The sequence below is a fragment of the Elephas maximus genome, chromosome 21 (assembly GCF_024166365.1).
Source record: "Elephas maximus indicus isolate mEleMax1 chromosome 21, mEleMax1 primary haplotype, whole genome shotgun sequence".
NCBI classification, from domain to species: Eukaryota; Metazoa; Chordata; class Mammalia; order Proboscidea; family Elephantidae; genus Elephas; species Elephas maximus.
In genome coordinates, this window is record NC_064839.1 from 53,770,531 (window position 1) to 53,795,580 (window position 25,050).

The 25,050-nt window shown below is 61.1% G+C and overlaps 1 protein-coding gene across 2 annotated transcripts in view; it reads left to right on the forward strand.

Annotated features, from left to right (window-relative positions):
* ZNF469 (zinc finger protein 469) overlaps positions 1-24,261 on the forward strand; it is a 53,623-nt gene extending 29,362 nt beyond the window's left edge. The window contains exons 1-3 of one of the 2 annotated variants that reach the window (XM_049864285.1): positions 6,540-6,822; positions 8,143-8,203; positions 12,030-24,261. In XM_049864285.1, coding sequence (XP_049720242.1) covers positions 12,156-23,672 — 11,517 coding nt within the window. In that variant the 5' untranslated portion in view covers positions 6,540-6,822; positions 8,143-8,203; positions 12,030-12,155 and the 3' untranslated portion in view covers positions 23,673-24,261. Of the gene's footprint in view, positions 1-6,539; positions 6,823-8,142; positions 8,204-12,029 lie in introns of those variants that run through there. The other variant, XM_049864284.1, reaches the window with a different exon arrangement.
* Positions 24,262-25,050: the final 789 nt, after the last annotated feature.

Here is a 25,050-nt window from a genome sequence, read left to right on the forward strand (position 1 = left end):
ACGACTCAGTTTCCCCATCTGTAAGGCAGGCCAACAGTGTCAGGGGTGTGGGCCTGTGCCTGGCATGCAGCTGGCGCTCAATACACACTTGCCTGGCACACAGTCTGCACTCAGTAAGTGTGTGTCTCTTCTGCGGCCCTCCCCGCACACCCACAGGGACACAGGCGCCCTTTGTTCCATGGCTCAGTTTCCCAACTCACCAGGGCCGTGAGCATTGACGGCCCCTCCCCACCCAGCACCCCACACCAGAACGCTCTGCTAATCCTCTTCTCTTTAGGAGGCGGAATTATCATCACTTTTAATTGAAAAAGGAGGCTGATATTTTTCTGAGCCCGATGGCGGCCGGAGAGTAATTAACGCGGCCACCCAGCCTCAGAGGGGAGCTCATTAATCTTGTCACTCAGAAGACAGCTCATTAAACCCACCATCATAGCCAACATGGGGAAGAGGCAGCCACCAGCAAGAGCAGGCATGTGACCCTCAAGTGAGTCTGCTGCAAGGCCTTGCCTGGCCAGATGTGGGCTCGGGTCCCAAAACTCTATAGGGCAACTCCTTCTGCTGCCTCAGCCTCCCATCTGTAAAATGGGCTAAGTGATATCTCCCCAGGCTAGCCGGAAGAATGAGAAAAGGGGCCTAAGGAGACCTGCCCCAAGACCCTCAACAGCTGGACTCAAACCTGGCCCCCAGCCACGGAGGAAGGCCAAGGGGCACGAGGGGAGGTCACATGGGGAGGGCACAGAGGAGGGTACGAAGGGGCACAGGAGGGGCATACGGGGAGGGCACACAGGTGCGCCAGGAAGGCACGGGGGGAGAGTACACTGGGAGAGCACGTGGGGAGGACACGGGGGCTCAGGGAGGGTATGTGGGGAGGGAACGTGGGGAGAGCACACGGGGGCTCAGGGAGGGCAAGTGGGGAGGGCACATGGGGAGGGCACGCGGGGACCTGAGATGGGCACGTGGGGAGGGCACAAGGAGGCCTGGGGAGGGCACATGGGGAGGGCACAAGGGCTTGGCGAGGCAAGTGGGGAGGGCACACGGGGGCTCGGGGAGGGCACGTGGGGAGGCACACTAGGAGAGCACAGGGGGAGGACACACAGGGGCTTGAGGAGGGCACGTGGGGAGGGTAGCCTCTGAAGTCTTCAAGGGCCTCTGACCTCTTGCCCAGTTGCCCTTCCAGTGGGGATCAGCGCTCCTTGCTTTATGTCACGTTGCAGTCAGGGTGTGTTCACAAAGAGGCCCCTAAAGGCATCTCTTTGGCGACATCGTGCAGATTCCCAACGATGACCGCCTAGTGACCACCTGTGGGTCTGGGTGGGGCCAAGGTCCTGCTTCTCCGCCAAACCCCCAGGTGTTGCCACTGCTACCACTGGGGCTCAAAGGAACACTCACCTGAGGACAGATGGTCCCAGGCAAAGGCCACTTGCAGACCCACTTATGTGGGACGGGCATTATCATAGGAGGTACGCTTAAGCTTTGTATTAAAAAGTTCATGTAACAGTAAAATAACCAATGATTTCTGTCATGAACAAGAGGACAAGTGGTGACTGATTGTTTGTGGGGTCGGTAAGACCTCTCCCTACAAAGTCACCCGACATGCTTCCTGCCTGTGACTCCCAACGTGACTGTGGGGGTCTGGGCCCCAGAGGCCTCGCTCTCCCTTCAGTGTTTCCAGAATGCACTGAGCTTCACACCCCCCAACGATTCCCCTCCCCCCCCCGCCAGTGCCAGTCTCCTCATGCTCCCCTGTGTCCATTCCCACGTCGACCCCACATCCACCAAGCTCCAAACCCACCCTGCACAGCTACAGCTGGCAGAGGCCCCACAAGTCTGGGCACACAGTGCTACTGTTGGGGGGCTGGAGGGCAGGTGAGGTCATGGGTGAGAAGTGGCCACCATTGGTGGGACATCTATATGGCTTTTGTGTCCCCACTACCAAGGCCCCCAGATGACTTAAGATGGGCCTGGGAGCCTTGGTGGAGGGTCCTGTAACAGCTGTGACAGTGACCAAAACCTGTGACTGAAGACAACACACATTTATTCTCTCACCATTCTAAGGTCAGGGTCTGCCACAGGTCTCACAGGGCCAAAGTCAAGGTGTCGGCAGGGGTGCTTCTTTCCAGGGCCCTGGGGAGAATGGTTCCTTGTGTCCTAGCTTCCAGAGGTGCCTGCGTTCCTTGACTCATGGCCTTCCTCTGTCTTCACTCAGCCCTGAGCTTGGCTTGGAGCTGCCTTGAGCCCCCTGAGTCCCAGTCTGATCCCTGTAGGCCAGACTCCCAGGCAGGGAGGACCGCAAGTAGTTGTCCTAGCCACCCATTCTACCTCGTCCTACATCCTTTTGCAGAGCTGACAGACATTCAAAGGCATCGGCACATGGACACAGGGGTGTGCTGAGGATGGGTGCTTTACAATGTTAGTATTTAGGGTGTACAACGTGCTCCCCAAAGTGAATGCCAGCCTGCCCACCAGATGCCTCAGGTGCTGCAGTAGAGGGATGGAGAGACCCATTCTGCCCCGCACCCTCACGTCCACCTCCTCCAGGGAGGCTGCTTCTGCCCTTCAGGATGAGAGCGCAGCCTCTGCCACAGCCTTGGCCAGGGGAGTGTGTGTGTGCATGTGTGCTGTGTTGAGTGCACGTGTGCGTGTGTGTGCATGCATGCATATGTATGTTGGTGTGCATATGTGTGCATATGGGACGTGCTTTGAGCGCATGCATGTGTGTGCATGTATATGTTGGGGTGTGTGTGTGTGGTATATTGAGTGCATGTATATGTGAATGTGTGTGTATATACACGCATGTACACGCTTGCTGTGGTCAGCATCAAGGACAACCCAGACGTGGTCACTGCCCCCCAGACCCTCAGTCAGGGCTCAGCCTCTGCACAAACTGTAACTGAAAGGTGTCCTCCCAGCAGAGTGGATGTAGGCGTCCAATGCTGACCTCCTCGAGCTCCTCCGTGTCCACCCCACCCTAGTCCCATTCTGCACCCTCAGCCCTGCTTGGGATTCCAGTGCTCCATCACCTGAATGAAGCTCACACCCTGCAGCTGCACCCAGGACATGTGGGTCCATCTTGGGGAGGTGGCGGAGTCATTCAGGAGTAGTCCTGTGGTTGCAGCTCTGGGCATGAGGCACTGACCGAGGCTCCAGAGCACCTCTCAGTGGCTGACACAAGAAGTCCAGGGGAGTGAGGACCACTGCAGGCCTGGATGTTGACTTCTGCAGACAGAGGTGCAAGGGCGTGGCTTTGGCCTTTGCCTGCTGGTCTAGCTCCCGAGGCAGTTTCAGTGGGCATTGGGCCCCATCTGTTAGCACGAAGTCCGCCACCCCCCAGCATCTCCCTGTCATTCTCAAAGACATCATCTTCTCCGCACGTGCTTCCTTATCTCCTGTGGAAGGATCTCAAATATGCACCCCCGATAAAGCAGGACCAACCCCATTTCCCAGCCCCTCCAACGCCAGCTTCACTCTCCCCCAAAGTAATTAAGATAAATGCGGCTGATAATTCTTAAACACACCCTCTGGGCCATAGCTCAGATATAATTTTACCTGCAAAGGTTTATCTGAGCGCTCGGGTAACAGATAGTTTTTAAGTGAGTGGTGGCTTTTGAAGCAAAAGGAAAGGGGAAGATTTGTAAAATAAATGTCAAATGCACAGCGATTGTAGTAGCCCTTTATGGCTTGGCGATGGCCGGGAAGCCCCATGTGTTTTTCTCCCCATCTGCCCCGCCCTCCAAGGAACTGGAGCAGGTTGGTCTGCCCAGCCCAAACTGGGAGGGGGCAGCTGGGTGCGGCAGTGGGGGTTGGCACGGAACTGTGGGTGCTGCTGCTGCCTTCCTTTCTTCCAGGAGTACGTCTCGGGTGACAAGAATTGAAGGCCCTGCCCAGCAGGACTGGCACAGAGGGTGTCTGGCCTTGCCCACCACACCTGTCGGGGAGCGTGCCCAATGGCTGGACAGGGCCCTGCCAAACTGCAGAAGGCCAGACCCAATATGCAGGGCTAAGGGGGCTGGGGTAGCAGAGGGCAGTGCCCAGGGAAGCCAGTGTAGGTGGGGCGGGCAGCTGGAGGGCAGAGGCAGAGAGTCAGTCCACAGGCGGAGTGCAAAGATCTGGAAGGCGGAATGGGGGGCTCATGCCTGTGCTCCCAGAGGCCTGAGGGGAGCAGCTTTCGAGGCGGACCAGGTTCTAGGCTCACAGTGGCAACTCAGACAAACCCCTGCTCTTCTCTAACTCATTTTTCATTGTCTGCACCGGGCCAGTCTGCTCTTCCCACCTGGCTCTGCCCAACAGCACGTACTTCTCTCCTCCTGTTTGTCTTTGGTGTCCTGGACAGGGAGAGGGGTGGTGGAACCATGAGGGGAGGCCGGGGGTAGGCCCCTGGGTTTGTGAGTGGACCTGGGCCCCATGGATGTCCACACTGCCCCCGTGGCTTCTGCTACCCACTGATAAAACCTAAGCCAGCCTGCTGCTTCCCTGGCTGGCCCCGCGCTCACCACTAGTCTCTAGAAAGACCTACAGCAGCAAAGGCTGAGGAAGTCGCTCCTGGGCCACAGTGGGAACCATGAGCTTTGACTTCACTGTAGGTATCACAGAGAGCAGAGCTGGGACAGGCCTTTGGCGGTATCAGACCTAGCCCTTGTTGCACAGATTGGGAAACTGATGTCAGGAGACCGAAGGCCCCACATCAAATTTGGGGCCTTGGACTCTGACTTGACAGCTCTCCCATGTGGGAGCTGCCCCAGACCAGGGGTGCCAGGTCAGAGGCCAAGATGAGGAAGGACAAGCTGTCCCCCAGGAGTCTGCAGATTACTGCTTGTTGCCATGTGAAGCAAAGCCTCGTGAACACAAGGGACCTCACCCCAGCCCAGCTGGTCCCACATCTCTCTGTCCTCCCATCTCTGTGGCTGGCCTGAGGTTGCCTGGGGTGGCCCTGCCTGCCCTGCCTGGCCTGTGAGCCGGGCTGGGTGCCTCGTGCCTCCCACCACTGTCCATTGGCCCTAGGACAGCAGCTCTGACATTCAGCCATCAGCAGCTCTGATGGCTCCCCCCAGGAGTCGCCCAGGTCTCAGGTTCCATCTCCTGCCCAGGGTACCTGTGGTGGTATGGGTTTCATTGGGCTGGAGGCCCCTTTGAAGTCAGGTGCAGTCTGACGATGAGAGGGAGGAGGTGGGGTCGGAAGAAGAAGCAACAGCACAGCTGGGTGTGGGGTGCAAAGAAGGGCTGGCTGGACAGCGCATGTGACCCACTCAGCAGAGACCAAGAAGGGGTAGGGAATGAGGGCCGGGGGCAGAGGCCAGGAGCTGGAGGGCCAGGAAGGCAGGAGCAAGGCCCTCAGTGGGATTCTTCTCATCAGGGAGTCCCCAGCACCTCACTCCGCACTGGAGCCAGCCTGCCTGGTCTTGACTTACACAGCACATACCACTGGAGGAGTACCCAGCAGGGCTGGGGCAGCTCGGGGGGCTGCATGGAGGAGGAGCCGTGTTAGAGCAGCCATCTGCCAAGTGCTCACTGCATGCTTGGTCCCTGCTGAGTGGGTCACATGCGCTGTCCCAGCCAGCCCTTTTCGGCCAGGACTTTGTCACCTCAGCTCCGTCACCCAGATGAGCTCAGAAAGGAGAATGCGCTGGGCCCACAGCAAGAAGCACCGGTGCCAGGGTCCAGACCCAGCCCCACCACCCACTTCGCACGTCTCACTGAAGAGTGGGTGGGGTCTGACGATGGGAGGGAAGAAGCGGGGTTGGAAGAAGTGGCGGCAGCGCACCAGGGTGTGGGGTGCAGAGAAGGGAAAGCCAGGCTCCGGGAGGAGGGCGGGGCTGCAGCAGACATAGCTCGGTGGAAGAAAATGAAGGTCGAGGGCAGAGGCCAGGAGCTGGAGGGCCAGGAGGTCAGGGGCAAAGCCCTCAGTAGGATTCCTCACATGAGGGAGCCCCCAGGATCCCACTCCGTACCGGAGCCAGCCTGCCTGGTCTTGAGTTACACAGCACACCTGGTGAGGCTGGCTCGCTCTGGGCCAGTTACTGTTTCTGAAGTGAAGGTGCTGCCTGCACCCCCTGGGGCTCCCAGGAGGATGGGGCCTTGGGGCGACAGAGGCTGGGGAACTGGCTCCCCTGACTTCAAAGGGGCCTTCAGCCCAATGAGACCCATACAACCACAGATACCCTGGGCAGGAGCTAGAACCCGAGACCTGGGCCACTCCTGGGGGGAGCCATCACCAGCCCTGCAGGCAAAATGTCAGAGCCGCTGTCCTGGGGCCAATGGACAGTGGTGGGAGGCACAAGGCACCTAGCCCTGTTCACAGGCTGGGAAGGGCAGTCAGGGCCACCTCAGGCAACCTCATGCCAGCCACAGAGATGGGAGGACAGAGGGATGTGGGACCAGCTGGGCTGGGGCGAGGCCCAAGCCCCCTGTATCCGGCATGGAGAGAGCATGGTTACAAGCAAGCCTGCATTCAAATCCCAGCCTGGTCACATGCTGGCTGTGTGACCTTAAACACGTCACTTCACCTCTCTGAGCCTCAGTTTCCTTGTCGGTAGTTAGTCATTTGGTCATTTGCTGGTTTACTGTCTGTCTTTTCCAGGAAGCTTCATGAGGCAGAGGCAAGGACTCTGTTACTCACCACTGTGTGCCCAGTGCCTGGACAGGGCAGATGCAAAGATTTGTGAATGAGTGAATGATGAAGGGTGCCATGTTGAGCTCTGTACCTGTGTCCCTGGGTGGCCTCCCGGACTTTCTCTCCTGGCCTCAGTCTATCCAACTCCAGGATGAAGGCCCATCTCTGCTCTGAGCTAGCATTCACTTTAAAACCTCTGGATTCCTGCATTCTTGGTAGGAATTGCAAATTGGTACAACCCAAAAGGGGGACTGTGTTAGTCATCTATTGCTCTGTAACAAATAGCAGCTTAAATAACAAACACTTACTGTCTAACAATTTCTGAGGGTCAGGAATTTGGGAGCGACTCAGCTGGGTGGTCTGGCTCAGGGTCCCTTTTTTAGGTTGCAGTTGAATGTCTGCAGGAACTGCAGCCTCATCTGAAGCCTTGACAGGGCTGGAGGAGCTGCTTCCAAGATGGCTCCTCACCTGGCTGTTGGCTGGAGGCCTCAGCTCCCGGCCATGTGATCCTCTCCATGGGGCTGCTTGAGCATCCTCACAGCATGGCATCTGGTTTTCCCCAGAGCAAGCAATCCAAGATAGCTGGAAGGAAGCTGCAGTGCCTTTAATGACCTGGTCTCAAAAGTCAAACACCCTCACTTCCACTATATTTTGTTCATTAGTAGCATGTCACAAAGTCCAGACCACATTCGAAAGGGGAAGATTCGGCTCCAGCTTCTGAGGGGAAGGTATAGAAGAATTGATGGACGTATTTTAAAACCACCACGGGGTGAATTTTAGTCTCTCTCCAAATTACAAATGCCTTTCCCCTTGGACACAGCAACTCTCTTTCTCAGAGTTCATCCCGTAGGTCTCACCTGTGTGTATATCCAGAGCTGTGCTACTTTAGAGGCTGAATATAGGAAACACCCAGTGTCCACTGGGAGAATAATCTGCAGCCATATGTGGGTGGGTAGATGGACAGACAAACAGGAATCTCTTTATGGACTGCTATAGAATTTTCTCCAAGACAGGTGCAGAACAGTGAATGTAGAAGACATTTCTTGTGTAGGAAAGGAGGGAATATTTATTCATATTTGCTGGTGTTTGCATCAAAAACCTGGGGAAGAAACTGTGAGTGCTTCCCTGGCTGGATCGGGGGAGAGTCAACTGGGTGAGGTGGAGGAGGGAGACTTCTCAGCTTGCCTTTCAGTATGGCTTTGAGCTTCTGAACCACGTAAAGGTACAATCTATGCATAAAAATAAAGTAATAAGAAATGTAAAATAGTAATAAGTCTGTGGAGAGGGCGGCCAGCTGACTCCACACCTACCAGAGCTGCCTCAGTCTGTCTATACGGCCTGGTGGCCCCACAGGGCCCACCTGTCTCCCCCAGCCCTGGCAGCTTCTGGTGCCCTGCAGCCCAGCAAGGGGCCCGCCCGCCCCGCCCCCTTGGCAGCTGCTCTGCTCTGTCCCTCCCGGGGTTCTCAGCCTGAGGATGCGCTGCAAAGCGCCAAGGACCACATCGATTCTGACATGCTTTCCATTTCCTTTGCAGCCAAGGAGCTCTCATGCCTCAGGAAGTTGTGCGGCAACCCAGCTGAGGGCTGACTCCCCAGGTATGTGAAAGAGGCTGCCTGGCACCGAGGCTGGCGGGTGGCCCATTGCTGTCCCTGAGCTTCCCCTCCAGCCACTACCCTGGCTTCTGACTCCCCACTCAGGATGGTAGTTGGGGCTGCCAGCTGCCGCCCCAAGGGACCATCTCCCAGAGCCCAGCTGTCAGGGCTAGCATCCAAGCCAGAGGGCGGGAGAGAGGGCAGTGTGTTACCAGATGTTGTCACAGCAGCTGCCAGCAAGGCCTCATTCAGTCCTGCTCCTTGATAAAGGCCCGTGTACAGCTCTTCTCAGATCTACTAATGAGTGCTTTATCACTCTTTTCAGACTCCCACCTACCCACCCCATTAGCCCCCTCCCCATAAAGTACCATGTACTGTGCCAGGTGTTTATGTCTCATTCCTCTGTACCCATGAGTGGGGTCCCAGGATGGTGCTAACAGTTCACACACTCAGCTGTTCACCGAAAGCCTGGAGGTTTCTGTCCACCCAGAGGTGCCTTGGAAAAAAGCCCTGGCAATCTACTTCCAAAAAATCTGCCATCAAAAACCCCATGGAGCACAGTTCTACTCTGACACACATGGGGCTGCCATGAGCCGGGGTCAACTTGACAGCAACAGGTACTGGTATCAATGATCAAATTCAGGCTAAAAAATCGTGACATGACTCGATAAGGACAATATTAACAGAATTGTGCTGATTGCCTGCTGTGGTCTCTGCTAAACGCTTCGTAAGGAGGATGTGCCCTGACCTCATCACCCGAGCTAGGTTCTGGTGTCACTCCAGGTTACAGATGGGGAGGCCGAGGCCAGCAGGGCCGGGTGACATGTGAGGGCACACAGCCTGCACGGAGTAAGGGGTTTGCCACCAGGCCCACCAGCCTCCTCAGCCTGTGCCCTGCCCACCCGCTCAAAGCTCCCCCAGAGTGCTGTGTGCCCTGGGCCTTACCTGCTCCAGCCTTACTTGGCACCCTGGGCAAGCTCTGGGAGTCTTCCTTCCCCAGGGTCTTTGGTAGTCTGCTGAGGTCAGAGCCCTCGGGCCTGCAGGGAAGTCAAGCTGTCTACCTTGGGTGGTTGAGTCCACTGGCGTTGCGACTTCTGAACTCCTGAGGGCCCTGCCGTCTGGGCGTGGACCTCTCAGACCGAAGGTCAGCATGCCAAGTCCCAGGCAGCCCAGGAGGTTTTCCAAAGGACAAGAGCCCTCTTCTCTCCCTGGGTGGGGCATCTCCAGACCCAGATTTGCCCCGACTCACCGGCGCCCGAAGTTGGGCAACTAAGTCGGGGGGGGGTCCTTGGAGCCAACCAACAGGGAGCACCCCAGGAGATGCCCCCACCCGGGTCAATTACATGAGAGGCTGGGGCCGCCCTTATGGCTACCCTGCTCAGAGTCCACACCGGCTGCCCTCCCGAGCTGAAGCTGCTCCCAGGCCCTCCCTTTCTGGCACAGACTCTGTTTCCAGGTTTCCCCAAGCGTCTTTGCCGCTACCACCGCATCTCTGCCCACATTTCCCTCACCAAGTGCCCTCTCCTCCCCCACATCCCAAGCCTGCCATCCCACAGGGGCAGTCAGATGCCATCTCCTCCAGAAAGCTTCTCTGCTGCCGTCCAGGCCCAAGAGCAGCTACTCTCTTGTGGAACCCTTCTCCTCCTGCCTTGGGTTCCACTGCAGAGGCTTCCTGCAGGCTCTGTACCCTCATCCGCACCCCCAGGACCTGGCATGCGGCAAGTGCTCCGTAAGCTCTGCTCCCTGCCTCCACAGCCTCTGTGGGCCCTCCAGTGCACTGCAGCAGGCTCGGGGCCCTGAGGCTGTCATCCTGTTTACTCCTCTGGGCACCTGGCACTGGGCAGGTGTCCAGAAAGGCTGTGTTGAGAGGGTGCTCCCAGGCCTGGAGGGCCTCACTTGGTCCAGTCCCATCCCCATGACCCAGAGGTGGACAGTGTTGGGACGAGAGCTGCTGTCCCAAGTCCCGAAAGGTAGGCTGGCCAAGGTACCCACTCACACCTGGCACAGGCAGCAGGACGTGTCCCTGAGTCCACCCGTGTCTGCTCGAGGTATCGAGCATCGCTTCACCCACATTTAATGTGAGGCCAGCCAGATGGCCTGGCCTGCCAGCACCAGGGATTATCAAGTAATAATGCAACCTACCCACTCGCCGCCGCAGCCCCCATGGCCGCCTCTGGGGAGCAGGGTGCCAGAGCACAGCAAGTTGTAGACGCCTCCGGAGCTGGGCGCCCCCTGCTAGCTGACGCCGGAATTGCGCCCCTGGAAGGCCCAACACCTATAAGTCCCCAACTAGCCTCCCTAGTGGAGGTCCCAAGCAGTTCTCCCAAGGCAGGAGCCTGGCACTGGCAGAAATATAGACGCAGGCCTCATCCTCGGGGTGCTGACAGTGCCTGGAATCCCCTTTGTTCAAGCCCACTGGAAGAAACCCTGGAGTAAGCAGCCCTGCCCTCCTGCCCCAGACCAGGTCCTGACATCTGAAGCTCAGTGTCTAGACTACAACCCCCAGCAGTCACTTCCTGTGTGGTTGCTGGCAGCTCTGTGGGTCTGTAGTTGCACCTCCCTTCTATGCAACAGCAGCCCCACACCTTCTGCAGACATGAGCCTGCTGGTGAGCCTATCTGGCCAGGTTTAAGCCCTGCAAAGACTCCTACAGAAATGCTCCTCCAAATTGGCCAAGTTCTTCTCTCTGGCTCCTGACAGCAACAGTTACAGGCCTAAGTGCAGCCTCTCTGGAGGACATGAGGTGCAGCCATTCACACTCTAGTATGAATTTGTTTGCTGTGATTGTTTCCTCCGCCAGGTGACTCAGATTAGCTTCTCTGAATGGAGGGGAGTTTTCCCAAGAAAGTTGGCAGTGGGGCAGAAAGACTGTCAGGAGAAGCTGTCTGAGAGGACAGGCCCAGGTGGGAGGCTTCAGGCAGTCCCAGATGGAGGGGGCAGAGGAACTCAGGTCAGGCCCTCCATTTTTCACTCCCCTCCCAGCCCTCCCTTGTTAGCACTCTGAGCCCTCCACAGCTCAGAGCTGTGTAAACAATGGACAGTCCAAGGAAGGCAGGTAGTCAACCTGCCCAACTCAGCACTCAGCTGAATAACTGGGTGCTGGCCAGGTGAGGTCTCAGGCTGAGAGCTGGTATCAGCCCAGCTGTGCCATAGCCACAGATAATCCTGGGCAATGACAGAGACAAGCTGCCCGAGGCTCCAGCAGGACACTGAGGAGGCCATGGGGCTGGGTCTTGCTGGGTGTTAGGGAGGGATCTCCGAGAGAGCTGGACCCTGAGGCTGGGGAGGCTGGGGCAGGGGGGCTGCAAGGGAGGGCCCAACCCTAGAGCCTCCCAGCTTCGAGACTCCCTGGAGCCCCTCAGATTCAACCCCTCCCATTTTACAGAGAAGACTGAGGCCCAGAGATGGGAAGGGACTTCTCTCGGGCCCCTCAGGATTCAGAAACAGTGGGGGCAGCCCAGGGGGCTGGGCTGATCAGCTGGCAAAATTTGGACAAGCAGGCATGTCTGGACCCACTCTGTTTCCAGGCCACTGCAATCCCAGGGTTGTCTGTCTCTGTGTGTCTCTCTCTCTGTCTCCCACTGTCTCTCTCACCCTCTCTCTCTCCCACCTTTGGGGAATCTCTTGCTGAGTCTGGCAGTAACCCCCTCCCTCTTGTCTCTCCAAGATGCCATCTAAGCTGAGAACCCCTCCCCTAAAGGCATGGGTTTCTGTACCAGCTACAGTTGCTCCGCCACCTCCATGGGAAGCCACCAGGCCCATTTGGGCTCCCTGCTGGGGAGCACCCAACCACCACTGCACCCAACTCACTACTGTCCTTCTCTTCCAGGCCTCACTCGGGACCATGAGAGCCAGCTTCCCCGGGGCCGCGTGTGGGTCGAGGATGGCCACCCAGCCCACCCCTCGCTGCCCCCCACGGTCCTGCGCATTCTCCTAGCGTCCAGACTGAGCGGCCATGCCAGGGGAGCAGCCCCTCGGAGCACTGCCCCTGGCCATGCCCGGAGATCTGCAGCCCCGCCCGGCCTGCCACAACTCGGGGTGCCCCTCCCGGCCCCCCAGCGAGGATGGCACCGAGGCCTGTAGGACTGCCAAGGGCACAAGGGAGGTGCGCAGCAGGGCCCAGGCCACAGAGCTCCCTAAGGCTCAGCCACAGCATGCTGGTGAGATGGAGCCCAAGGCCCTGAGCAGCAGCCTGTGGCAGCCCAGAAAGGGGGGCAGCCCCCAAGGGCCCCCCGGGAAAAGCCACGTACAGACACGAGCCCGGCGACCCGGCAGGGGGAATGTCGGCCCTCAGCAGCTCTACAGACTGAGCATCGCTGGCGCAAAGGACAAACGAGCCCCGGACAAGACCCCAGAGGGCCCATCGCATGAGGCCACCCAAGGCCCAGTCACTGGAGCCCCCCTCACATCCAGCCTCCCGAGGGCCAAGGCCCCACCTGCGCCTGACCAGCTCAGCTTCCAAAGGTGCTTCCCAGAGACCCCCTCCAGCTTTACCTCCACCGACTATACCTCACCTAGCCCCACCCCTGGGCCCCCAACCTTGAGTGCCCCCCAGTCCCGTGGGCCCAGCCCCAGCAGGCCCAGCCCCTACTTGGAATTCCCGGCCAGTGGGGCCAACTCCTGGCCTCCTGCCGCTGAGAACAGCTTCCCAGGTGCTAATTTCGGGGTCCCTCCCACAGAGCCTGAGCCCTTTCCCAAAGGTAGTGGACCGAGCCCCAACCCCGGGGTGGTCTCCTTTCAGTACCCCTTCCCGGCACTGCATGGAGCCGGCCCAAAGCCCTGCCCCCTGGACACAGCCCGGCAGGAGTATGCCGACAATGGGGCCATAGTCTTTGCCTTTCACGCTACTCAGGGCGCATGGCCAGAGGAGCCAGTGGGCACTAACCCGGCCTACCCACTGCCCGCCCAGCCGCCGCCCTCAGTGCTGCCCTGCTACCAGGGCCCGGCAGGCAGCCTCAAGACACCCCACGACCTCAGTGGAGCTCTCTCCTCCCCTGGTGTTGCTGCTCCAGCCCCCAGCCCCTTACTGGCCAGTCTGCACAAGAGCCTGACCCCAGCCCTGCCTGAAAGGCCACCATCAGCCCATGATGAGGCAGCAAGTCCAAGGGGGCCCCCAAACCCTCTGCCCCCAATGCACTTTCTGGGCAAAGCCTATGGCAGCCCCGCAGCCAGCGTCGCGGGCACTAGCCCAGGGCCTCTGGATAAGGAGCTTGCCACCCCAGGACGCACGACCACCCCACGGCCCCAGCTGTGGGAGGGGGCCAGTAAGGCCCTCCCCCTGATGGACGCTGCCACAGCCCCCCACCCTACAGCACCCCCGCCCCCCGCAGCCACAGCCAGGGGAGCGTTCTTCAAAGGCCAGGGGCTCTGCCTTCCGCATAGCCCCCCACTGCCGTGGCCCCCGGTGCTCCCAGTCACTGGTCCCGGCCCCCCAGCAATGGAGTTGCTGAACCGGCTGCCATACCCCTCCGGGGCCCCTGAGTGGCCAGGCAGCAGCCAAGGAGCCCTGGGTGGCTCTGGCCACACTCCTGGGCCAGCGGAGAAGCTGGCAGTGCCGAGGAATGGCCCAGGCACGCCCAGCGGCAGCCCGCCTGGGCTTTTCCCGTACAGTGGCCTGCAGGACACAGCCTCCCAGCCCCTGTTCTTTGGGGTGACCCCACCCCAGGCTTCACCCCGCCGGACCCCTGGCCTGCCCCCACCCAGAGGAGTGGGCGCCTCCCCAAGCGAGTCCCCGCTCCCCTCGCCTGCCACCACCGTGGCCAGCAGCAGCTCCTGCTCATCCTTGTCACCGCTGTCCAGCAGCCCAGCCAATCCCAGCTCAGAGGAGGGCCAGCTGCCTGGGCCGCTGGGACCCTCAGCCTTTTTCCACCACCCCACCCACCCCCAGGAGGGTGGTAGTGCCTTCCCGCCCCCCAAGCCCCTCCCCACCATCCCCATTCACTACCACCCTGAGCCACCCAAGGCCTTTCCATTCCCCTCGGAGGCGCTGGGGGCTGACAGGGCCTTTGAGTGCCTGGAGAAGGCACCATTAGCTGGCACAGACCCAGGGTCGAGCAGAGCAGCACTGGGCAATTTTTCCCGGGAGCCACCTCCGTACTCGGCCCACCACTTCCCCCTGAGCAGCGCCAGCCTGGACCAGCTGGACGTGCTGCTGACCTGCCGGCAGTGTGACCAGAACTACAGCAACCTGGCCTCCTTCCTGCAGCACCGGCAGTTCTGTGGCTTGCTGCTGCCCAGGGCCCCCGAGGGCCCCCCACGGCCACCCACTTCCCCAGTGCTGGCCACCCCCAAGGCACCAGCCGACACACAACACCCGAGCTTGCTGGGCCATGCCAAGATGGCCAGCTTCCTGCTGGACGGGGATGTCCTCCATGGCCTAGCTGCCACCCCCTTGCCACTCCCAGCCTCGGACCTGGACCTGGAGGACGTTGCCAAGCTGGACAGCCTCATCACCGAGGCACTCAGTGGCCTGGAGGATCCATCGGGCACCCCCGAGATCGACAGCAGCTTCATCGACGTTTTTGCTGATGAAGACCCTCTGGGCCCTAGAGTCCCCAGCACTGGGCAGCCCCCCAAGACTAGGGTGGGGGCTACTTCGGAGGCCAGGGCCCAGACCCTGCTCCCAGCCCTGGCACCCACACCAGAGCCCAGAGCCCCCTGCCCTGGGGCTCAAGGCTGCCCACCATGCAGCAGGCCTGAAACTCGCTCCCGGGGCCCAGCCCCCCTGGAGACAGATGAGGCAAGCCTGGCCGGGCAGCCCAAGAGGGGCAAGCGGTTCAAGTTGCTCCGGGAAGGGCTGGACAAGGCCCCAGGGCCCGATGGGGGCTCCAGAACCGTCTGCCTGAGGCCCAGGAAGAAAAGTGGCAGAGCAGAAGCACCCCCACCCCGAGTGCGAGACCTCCGGGCCCAGACCCCCAGGGGCCACACAGACACCAGTGGCCAGGCCCCGAGCCCCAGCTCTCTGCCTGTGCAGACCCGGAGCTCCCGGCCCCTGCGGCCAGCCCGCAGGAAAGAAGCCCGGAGGAGGGCGGCCCGGGGCGGCCGATGGAACAAGGAGCTCATCCACAGAATTGTGCAGCAGAAGAATGAGCTTCACCGGCAGCGGGAGGGCCGAGGTCATGATGGCCATGTCTCCCTGGTGGCCACGCGGCCCTCACCCAGCCTCACCGACGACAGCTTCCGAGAATATGAGTACGCCTCTGAGTCTGAGGAGGACGAGGGCCTGGGGGCTCCACCTGACCCTCCTCAGCGGGCGTCCCGTGCCAAAGGCCGGCCCCGCCTCAACTGCCAGGGGCGACACCGAGGGGAGAAGAGGAAAGACATGAGGGCCAGAGTGACCCCAGGCCCCCGAGAGGAGCAAGACCAACAGACGCCCAAGGAGGTTGTGAGGCAGGAAGCTGTGGCAGACAGGGATTCCCCAGCCCCAGAGTCTCCAGGTGGGGCTGCCCCAGGCCCATTGCAAAGCCTTGGGCTTGGAGAGCCTCAGGGGGAGAGAGTCCCCAAGGGTGCCAGTCACACTTCTGTCAGCACAGAGACCCCTAAGGAAAATTTCCCACCCCTGGGCTTCTTCCATGAGACCAAGCATGCTGAGATTGCTCAAGAAGCCCTGACTGGCACTGCCAAACTTCTCAGAGAGGTTACCAGCCTGTCTCCGGGAAATGGTATGGTAGGAGGCAGCAGCCCCCCAGCCACAGAGCAGCCCCAACCCGGCCAAGAAGACACCAGCCAGCCCCAGCCAGCAGGAAGCCTCACCAGCACAGGGCCAAGGGGACACAGTCCACCAGCAGGTGTAGATGGCTGGCCCCTTGTATCTCCCGACAGAGGGTGCCCCCCCAAGTTCCAACCAGGAGAACTGCTCATGCCCACTGCAGGTATCACAGATGCTGCTCACCCCACACCCACCACCCTGCTTTTGAAGAGCAAGGGTCTTGGCTGGGACCCACCTCATTGTAAGGGAGACCCTGTGGGGGTCCTTATTGCCAAGAAAGGGCCCCAGGCCTGCAGAAGCCCCCCCAGTGACTTACTCCTTGAGCCCAAAGAGCTGGCTAAACCCTGCTTCAAAGACTTGTGCTCCAAACCCTTAGCTCCGAACGGGCCAGTTGACAGCTTGCGCCTTTGCCCGGACAGTATGGACACTAGTCGCCTCGTGCCAAAGCCTCCCAGGAACGAATCCTACCCCGCTGAAATGGAGCCCAGCAACGTGCAGTCCCCACTGACCTTGGAGCCCACCTCGCTGTTCAGCAGGCTGCCAGTGGACAGGTTCGAGCCTCCGCTGTATGACAGCCTGCTGGTAAATAAGGACAACCACGTGCTGCTTACCTGTGCTGACCCGCCCTCGAGGAGGTCCCTGCTGGACCCTCCGTACTCAGCATGTGCGCCCCAGAAGAACTGGCCACTGCCGGAGGAAGTGTCCCCTGGGCTGCCCAGCCATATGGGCCACTTCACTGACCCCCCAGGGGGAAGGTCTTGTAGCCAAAAGTGTCTTGGTGAGAGGCCTGCAGCGCCCCCCCAGCCCCCTCCACCAGGGAAGGGAAGTGAGTGTGGCGCCACCTTTGGGAGCAGCCTGTCAGAGGAGGAACTAGAGATCAAACGGCTGGTCACTGAGCTGGAGAGCCAGCTGCAGACAAGCACGATCGAGGGCCAGGCCCCCATGCTGCCTGACACAGAGCCCACAGGCAGCAAAAGCCTGGGGAGGTGCATACACCAGCCCCCCACAATGCCCGCCAGCCCAGCCACCACACCCCAGCAGGACATGTTCTTGGCAGATGGCTTTGCTGGTCTTGGGAGATCAAGTCCACGTGAGGACAGCCGGGAAACGGCAGTGGCATCCGAGGAAGGGGCCCTGGGGAACCCCCAGGGGTGCTGGCCTTGCCCAGCCCCCCGCCCCCTGGTGGCATTGGCCCTACATCCTGGTGTCCAAGAAGATGTGGGGTCCGCAGCTCCTGTCAGCCCCCCTGGGGCCACCCACACTGTTCAGATGGCCAAAGTCCAGAGGACAGAGCCTGCCCAGGCAGAGAGGCATGGTGGGGTCTGGCTGGGCATGGGATTGCCCAACCCCCTGGATGCCAAGAGTTCCACAGAACACAGCCCAGATGGCGAGCCTTGGTTTCCTAGAAGTAACGAGACCACCAGAATCCACCCAAGTGGGGGGATCCCGCTGCTGTGTCCCCCAAAACAAGGAGGGGGCCTGTCCCCAGAGCCCCTCAAGGCAGGGGGGCCATGCCAAGATACTCCCGAGTTGGGGACAGGCAGCAGCCCCACCACCCGTCCAACGCCTGGTGTGGAGGGTCAAGGTGATGGGTGTCTCCATCTGGGGGCCATACCCCCCTCTGGGGCCAGACACTATGGTGCCCCCCAGGAGCAATCAGTGGGTAAAGAGTGGTCTGAGCCAGGGAAGGTGCAGTTGGGCCCTGTGCTGCATCCTGCCCACGTGCCCAATGCTGGTCCGGGGAGCGGGCCCCAGACCCCAGCTGACAGCCCCTTGTGTCAGCTCCAGCTCCTGGTGGCCAGAGCCGCTGAGAGTGAAGATGGAGCCAAGTGCCCGCAGCACAGCAATCCCTCAGGTCCAGGAGGGGACGGTGTAGATGATGGGAGCGTAGCCCGAAGCCAAGCCCAGGGCTCCAAGGGAGATGTGCAAGGGACTGCTGCCCCTGCCGTGGCGGGATGTCCACTGGGGCCAGTGGCAGATGGACACCTGGCCTCACTCACCCAGGCCAAGTCTCAGGCCCCAGAGCCCAAGGGCCAAGGCCAAGCCTGCCAGCTGCAGCCACAGGAGCAGGGGTCCCCAGGGGATCCAGGTGACCTCGCCATGGACAAGACTGAGCCTGGAGCCACACCCACCAGGCATGCTGGGGGAACGGGCAGGCTTGGAGGACAGCTTGAGGAAGGCAGGGCAGCCTGGAGCCTTCAGTTCGAGGCAGGGGACCCCCCGAGTCCCATCCCCCCTGACAGAGAGGCCTTGGTGCTGGCCCTGACAGGTGCCCATGGCAAAAAGGGATGTGAGGACCGAACTGCAGAGAAGGTGACAAACCCAGGCCATAGGAAGCAGTTGTTTGCTGGGGGGAGTCCAGTGCACTCCGTCAGAGACCTGGCCCACTGCACCCCCTCACCTGCTTCTGCAGCTCCCCTGGGGCCCTGTGACCCTGAGCACGTGTCCCAGGACAACCGTCCCTCTGTACCTGCAGGTTCCACGGGGACCCAAGGCAAGCCAGGGGAGCTGCTCTCAGCATCTCCATCCTGCGGGGACCCCCCTTGCCTACAGCATCTGCTGGCCCCTTTCCCCACCTGGGCACCTCTGCAAAGGGCCAGCTGCACCCCCAGCCCCACCAGTGCTGGGGCTGAGCAGTGCCCAGCCTTGCCCCCACCTGGGAGGACAAGCCCCTGTGGCCCTGCGGGAGGCCTGGCAGACAGCAGCCTCCTGGAGGATGCCCTTGCAGGGGACCAGACTGGCTCAGACTTCACCCCTGCCTCTAGGAGGCACTGTCCTGACAGCAGCATTTCCAGAATGCTAGAGGATTCTGGAAAAGAGAGGCCGAGGGCATCCTCTACCCATGCACCCCCATCTCCTTCAGCAGGACCCGTCTCCCCGAGAGGGACCGGCAAGGCCCCTGGCCATCCCACTATTGTGGAGGCGGCCGGAGGGCTTCGGACACCAAATGCCAGGGCTGTGTCACCAGGATCCTGCTGTCCCTTCTCAGATCCCCCAAGGAGCACTGCCCCCCCAGGCCCTGGGGAAGGCCAGCACGTCACAGCCAAACCAACAGACACGTGTTCCGTGGATTCCCACTCCTGCCTGGAGGACAGGGCAGGGGCCAGCAGCGAAGGCTGGGAGGACCCTGTGACACCTGGTGCTGGATGCTCCGGTTCCCCTCAGAGCCACAGACATGCCCCCCGCCAAGCACACGGGGGAGAGTCTGTGTGTCTCCAAGACCCCAAGCAGAAGCCCCGGGGCTTTCAAAAGAAGCCCTGGCCCTTGGAACACAGTCAGAAGATGGAGGGCCCGGGCCTGGGGGTACCCCCCCTTGTCACCTGCGAGATCTGCCGGGCCTCCTTCCGCTCAGGACCCGGCCTGAGTAGGCACAAGGCCAGGAAGCACCGCAGCGGCCCCTCCTCACAACACCAGGCCGGCCTCCCCACCCACAGGGCCTCAGAGCCCACAGCCAGCACACCCCGGGCCCCCAGGAAGAAAGGCCGCAAGGCACTGGGGAAAGAGAAACCGAGGAGCAGGCTCACAGGGCCCAGCCTCACTGAGGGGCTGCCTTCCCCTAGCCAGGTCTTCACTGAGGACAGGCTGGGAACGCAGATGCCTTCGGAGGCCAGGCAGGGGCTCAGCGTTCTCGGGGCACCAGACTCCCCACCCCACCCAGAGCCACGGAGCCCAGCCCCACTTGGCCAAGGAGTAGGCATGATGCCTTGGGCCCCCAGACCCAGGAAGTCTGACAAGCTGCAGGGGAACGTGCCCCACCCAAAACATGCAGAGCTGAGAGGAGTCCAGAAAGGCAAAGAGCCGGGGGGCCTCCCCAGTGACTTGGAAGAGAAATCAAATCAGAAAGAGAGGAAAGCAAGCAAGAGAAAGTTCCGGAAGAAGAGCAGGGCTTCTGACTTGGGGGAGAGTCGTCCTCAAGTCGCCCCTGATGTGATTCGAGATAGACCCAGCTCGAATCCATCAAGTGCGATTGCCAATTACCCAGCCCGGCCAAGTGGCTGCCTCTCACCAGAGGGTGAGAAGGGGACAGATGGGGGGCAGCCACTGTGCCTTGCAATGCCGGGGCTGGGGGTGATAGGGGATTCAGAGGGCATGGGTCCCAGGGCACTGTGCACCAAGGAGACGCAGGCCCAGAACCCACACGGAGACCCGATGACCCCTCGCCTGGCAGGACAGGATGGGTCAAGTGGGTTCTGGGGACTGAGAGAGCCCAGAACACTTGGCACTGGCACAAAGCCATCACAGGCAGCCGGGAGCAGGGCTTCAGATGACAGCAGAGGGGCCGAGAACAGGGCAGGGGAAGGCGAGATGGGGCTGCCCAAGCCCCCGTTGGAGCCCCCAGGTGCTCCCAAGGCTTCCAGTTCTGAAATGAGTAGCCCCGTTGGCTGCAGCCCCCAGGGCTTCTTGGACCACCCAGAAGCTGAGGACTGCATTCAGGAGCTCCAGGGCAATGTGTCCAGAGCCTCCAGCCCAGGTTTTGGGGGTTCTCTGGGCCTGTTTGACGACGAGGCCTTGTTTTCTCAGCTCTTCCCACTGGGTGACCGCTTGACCCGGAAGAAGAATCCCCGTGTCTATGGGCAACGCGGTAAGAAGCCAAAGCCCCCACCGCCACCCCTAGAGCCGAGCATTGAGGTGCGGGGGCCCACCACGCCATGCTCCATCCGCCTGCCCACAGACCTGAGTGACTCAGGTTCCCCATGCCTGTCCCATGAGGAGCCATGGGCGGAGGAGGCCCCCGTCATCGATGGCTTCCTCAGCAGCAAGGTGCCTGGGATCGAGCCCTGGGCCCCCAGCCCCAGCCTGTGGCCCCTGGAGCAGCCTGAGAAGGGACCCTCCCCAGTCACTGCCCCCACTGAGGAGGGGCCCACTGGCCCCCACCTGGACAACCTGTCAGAGGGTCTCCCTGAGCTGCACAAGGTCCCGGCTGCCTGGCGAGGCCTGGAGCAGCAGGCACCCCCTGATGAGGCCTCTTCCTCTTTGAGGGAAATGAGCCCTGAGCCCCCCAGCCTAGAGAGAGAAGGCTCCAACGTCGGGCCCCCCGGGAACACAGGCCTGCCACAGTTCCCAGCCCTGGATTTCAACGCACTCCGCACCAAGTTTGAAATGCAAGACCTGTGCCTCTTGGGGCCCTGTGAAGGCCCTGGGGGGCTCCCCGGCATGAGCTTTCTGGACCTCCAGGCCGAGGCGAGCTCTCAGGGGTCACAAGACACAAGGCCAGAGGCGGCGGGCAGGAGCCCTGACCGAGACCACCAGGTGAAAGCCAAGAGGGGCACCTACAAGTGCAAGGTGTGCTTCCGGCGCTTCGGCGGCCTGGGTGAGTTGGACCTCCACAAGCTAGCGCACAGCCCCTCACCGCCACCCACCTGCTACATGTGCGTGGAACGCAGGTTCAGCTCTCGCCAGCTGCTGCGCGAGCACCTTCGCGAGAAGCACGTGCAGTGCAAGGCAGGACTGTGGGCCTGTGGCATGTGCCTGCGCCAGGTGCCCGATGTCTGGATGTACAACGAGCACCTGCGTGAGCACGCCGTGCGCTTTGCCCGCCGGGGCCAGGTGAGGACGTCTCTGGGGGACCTGCCCGGCTGCCTGGAGGAGGGCAGTGTCATCCCACACTTCCTCAACATCTTGGGGCAGGCCTCCCAGCCCCACAGAGGCCAATGCGCCACCCCCAAAGCCAGTGGGAGCCCTGGAGAGGCCCCAAGGAGGACGAAGGCAAAACCCAAGGCTCCCAGGGCCAACCCCTCAGGCCAAGATGGCACCTTGATGCCAGGCAGCGGCTTGGTCAACACCAATGTCTTGGCCAATGACAACCCACCCAACCTTGCTTCATCCAGTGCTGCCAACGGGCCTCCCAGCCTGTCCCCCAATCCCCGGTCCCTCAGTGAACCCCTCCTCAGAGCCATGCCTGTGCATGCAGACTGCAAGGACCCCTCCCGCCACTGCCATCACTGTGGGAAGCAGTTCCCCAAGCCCTTCAAGCTACAGCGCCACCTGGCGGTGCACAGCCCACAGCGTGTCTTCCTGTGCCCCCAGTGCCCGCGTGTCTACGCAGAGCACCGCCAGTTGCTTGCCCACCGCGGACAGGAGCACGGGGCACAGGAGGAGCCAGAGCAGCTGCCTACACCACTCTACACATGCGAGCTCTGCGCCACCGTCATGCGCATCATCAAGCGCTCCTTTGTCTGCAGCGCCTGCAACTACACCTTCGCCAAGAAGGAGCAGTTCGACCGCCACATGGACAAGCACCGAAGGCCTGGCCAGCAACCCTTTGCGTTCCGTGGTGTGAGGAGGCCAGGGGCCCCAGGACAGAAGGTCCCAGCTCTCGAGGGCTTGCAGCCCAGCAAAAGGCGCCGAGTGGCTGTGCCTGGCAGTACCCTAGGGCCTGGCATGGACGGGCCCCAATCCCGGGGCAGCAGCCCTGCCCCAGGCACCGTGCCCCCCCAAGCCATGTACCTGCTCTGCCCAGAGCCAGCTCCCAGCACCACCCAGGGACAGTCCCAGACCCAGGAAATGACCCTGAACCCAGAGGGCAACCCAATGAGGGCAGGCGACCCACTGCCTGACTGCCAGGAACTTCTACCCCCACCCCTGTCTCCTTTCTTGGCCCCCCTGGCTGGCGGCAAAGGTGGGCAAGAGGATGAAGGCCCTTCTGGCAGCCCTAAGCCCCTCCGACCGTACACTGTGCCACCGGAGCTGCCCCTGTCCCCACCCAGGGCTGGAAGCCAAGACACAGAGGAAAAGATGGCTTCTTGTCTGTTCTCGGGGAAGCACAGGACCCCAGATTCCCCCAGCGAGTGTGCCCCTGACCATTCCCTTGAAGACCCTTCCCTGGCCCAGAGAGACAAACAGATGCCCAGAAGTCATATAGTGCCTGAGGAGGGCTTGGGGGGTGCCTCCCACAAGGGGGGTGCCGCCAAGGCCGGGAGTACACGGGCTTCATCGGAGGGCAGGCTGGCGGTGTCTACCCCAAGTAAACCACCTGCAGTTCCAGTGCCACCGAGGAAGGCTGTGCTGAGCCGGGCCCCCACAGAGCAAGCCCAAGATGCTGAGGACAGGCCAAGGTCCACCATCCCCAAAGCCAAGCCAGACCCCAGCTCTCAGGGCAGTGGGGACCCCCGACACAGCACCACAGCAGGGGGTGGCAGCCAGCCCCAGCCGGCCAGCGGGCAGCTCCAAAGTGAGACAGCCACCACCCCCGCCAAGCCCCCTTGCCCAGGCCAGAGCCCCCCACCAGCCAAGCCCCCTCCCCAAGCCCCAGCCAAGGGTCATAGCCAGGGGCTCAGGGGAGCCAGGGAGCAGGGGCCCCAAGGCAGCCCAGCCCCCAGAGAGAGCGTGGGAGGTGATGGGAGAAAGAAGAAGGGCCGCTTCCCTGGGCCCACAAGGAGTGGAAGTGTGGGGGGCCTAGGGAGAGCTCTCTTGGTGCCTGACAAGCCCCCCCGGAGCCCCCGGAAGCAGGCGGTCCCAAGCCGCATGCCCCCCACCAAGCCCCGACTGAGCAGCCAGACAGACAAGCCAACGCTGCAGCCCTCAGAGTGCCGGAGAGGGGCTCCCAGCCTCGGCCTTGGGGGCTTCCGGAGCAGGAGAGAGGGGCTGGGCATGGCTGCCCCTGAGAAAAGGCCCCCACACGGGCCTCCCAGGAGAGGCAGAACTGTCCCTGCCTGTCCCCGAGCTCTCCGCACTGCCGAGTCCCAGAGCCACCTCCTCAGCCAGCTCTTCGGGCAGAGACTGACCAGCTTCAAGATCCCACTCAAGAGAAACCCTGCCGAGTAGTGTGCACAGGCCTGGGCGCAGGGTGGGGGATGAGACCCCGCCAAGTGGTGTGCACAGGCCTGGGCCTGAGTTGGGGAACGTGACCCCACTGAATGGTGCTCACATGACCCAGGCAGGGGTGAGAGAGACCTCACCAAGGAGGGTGCACAGGCCTGGGCAGGGGCACAAGTGCGAGCTGTGAACCCAGGCCTACTTCCAATGCCACAGCACCCAGGTCCTGGATCAGCTCACCTCATGGCGCTCCTCTCTTTGATCCCCTGACTTGGGATGTGAACTCAGACTGGTGCCAGGGTGGCATCCTGCTGGGTGTGGGGCTGAGAGCCACTTTTTTGTGCTGGAGGGCTGGAGTTGAAGGCAGCCAGCTGCAGCCCCTGCGAGGCCATGTCTGTGTCCTTGGCACTGAGCACCTGAGAGAGCAGCCCACCAGCCCCAAGGTGTGCCAAGCGTGGAGGCTGTAGAACCCCTGAGGGTGATGTTTTGCACACGGCTTCCCCCAAGTGTCTATCTAGGGGAATGTGGCCAAGGGGGCGGTGGTGGTAGGTTCCCCTTTAGTCTTGTTGCTGCTGCTGCTGCTGCTGCTGCTGGAATTCCAAAGTAACCTTAGAAACCAAATGGGGGGTGGGGGGGGAGGGTCTTGGAAGGCTGTGCTGAGCTGCCAGGCCTCCTCCAGTGAGCTCGGTGCACAGGCTTCCTCTGGCCGTACCATGCTGACCACTGCCCATGCTGCCGTGGAAATGCCATCCCCCAGTGCACCATGATCCCTGGGACCAGGTTCCCACATGGAATGAGGGAGACACTGCCCGTCCACCACTGCTCACCAGCTCTCCCTTCTCATCCCACCTCCTGGGCCCTCAGCCCCCACGATAGTCCCCTTCAGAGCCTTCCTCTGTCGGAGCCCTCAGCTCTAAGTATCAGCAATTTTACTCGAAGTTTCTGGTGCTATTTTCATGTTGTAATGTGAATACAGGCCTCCTTGATACTTTTTTTTCTGGGGGGTTAGGAAGGGGAAAAGGGGCCAGGAACACTCCAGAAAGACTGTTACCTGTATCGAAAACGTGCGGCATCTCCCACTGGCCTCCCCAGGCTCCAAGGTCTGAGTGGGCAAAACAGCAAGGGCTGCTGCAGCCAAACAGGAGCACTCAGGGGCCAGCGAGGAGGTGTGGACAGTGCAGGGCCGTTATGCACTGACCAGCCCAGGGACGGTGGGAGCAAGGCCTTCATGCAGAATTGTGTGCTTAAAGGTACAGGGGGACGCATTCTGCTCATAGGTATTGCTAAGGTACATGGTCCTGTTCTCTTTTTTAATTTTTACCTTTGGTGCAATGTGTATGTCAAAGTTTTTATTCTGATATCTTGAAAGAGACCAAACTGGGCAAAA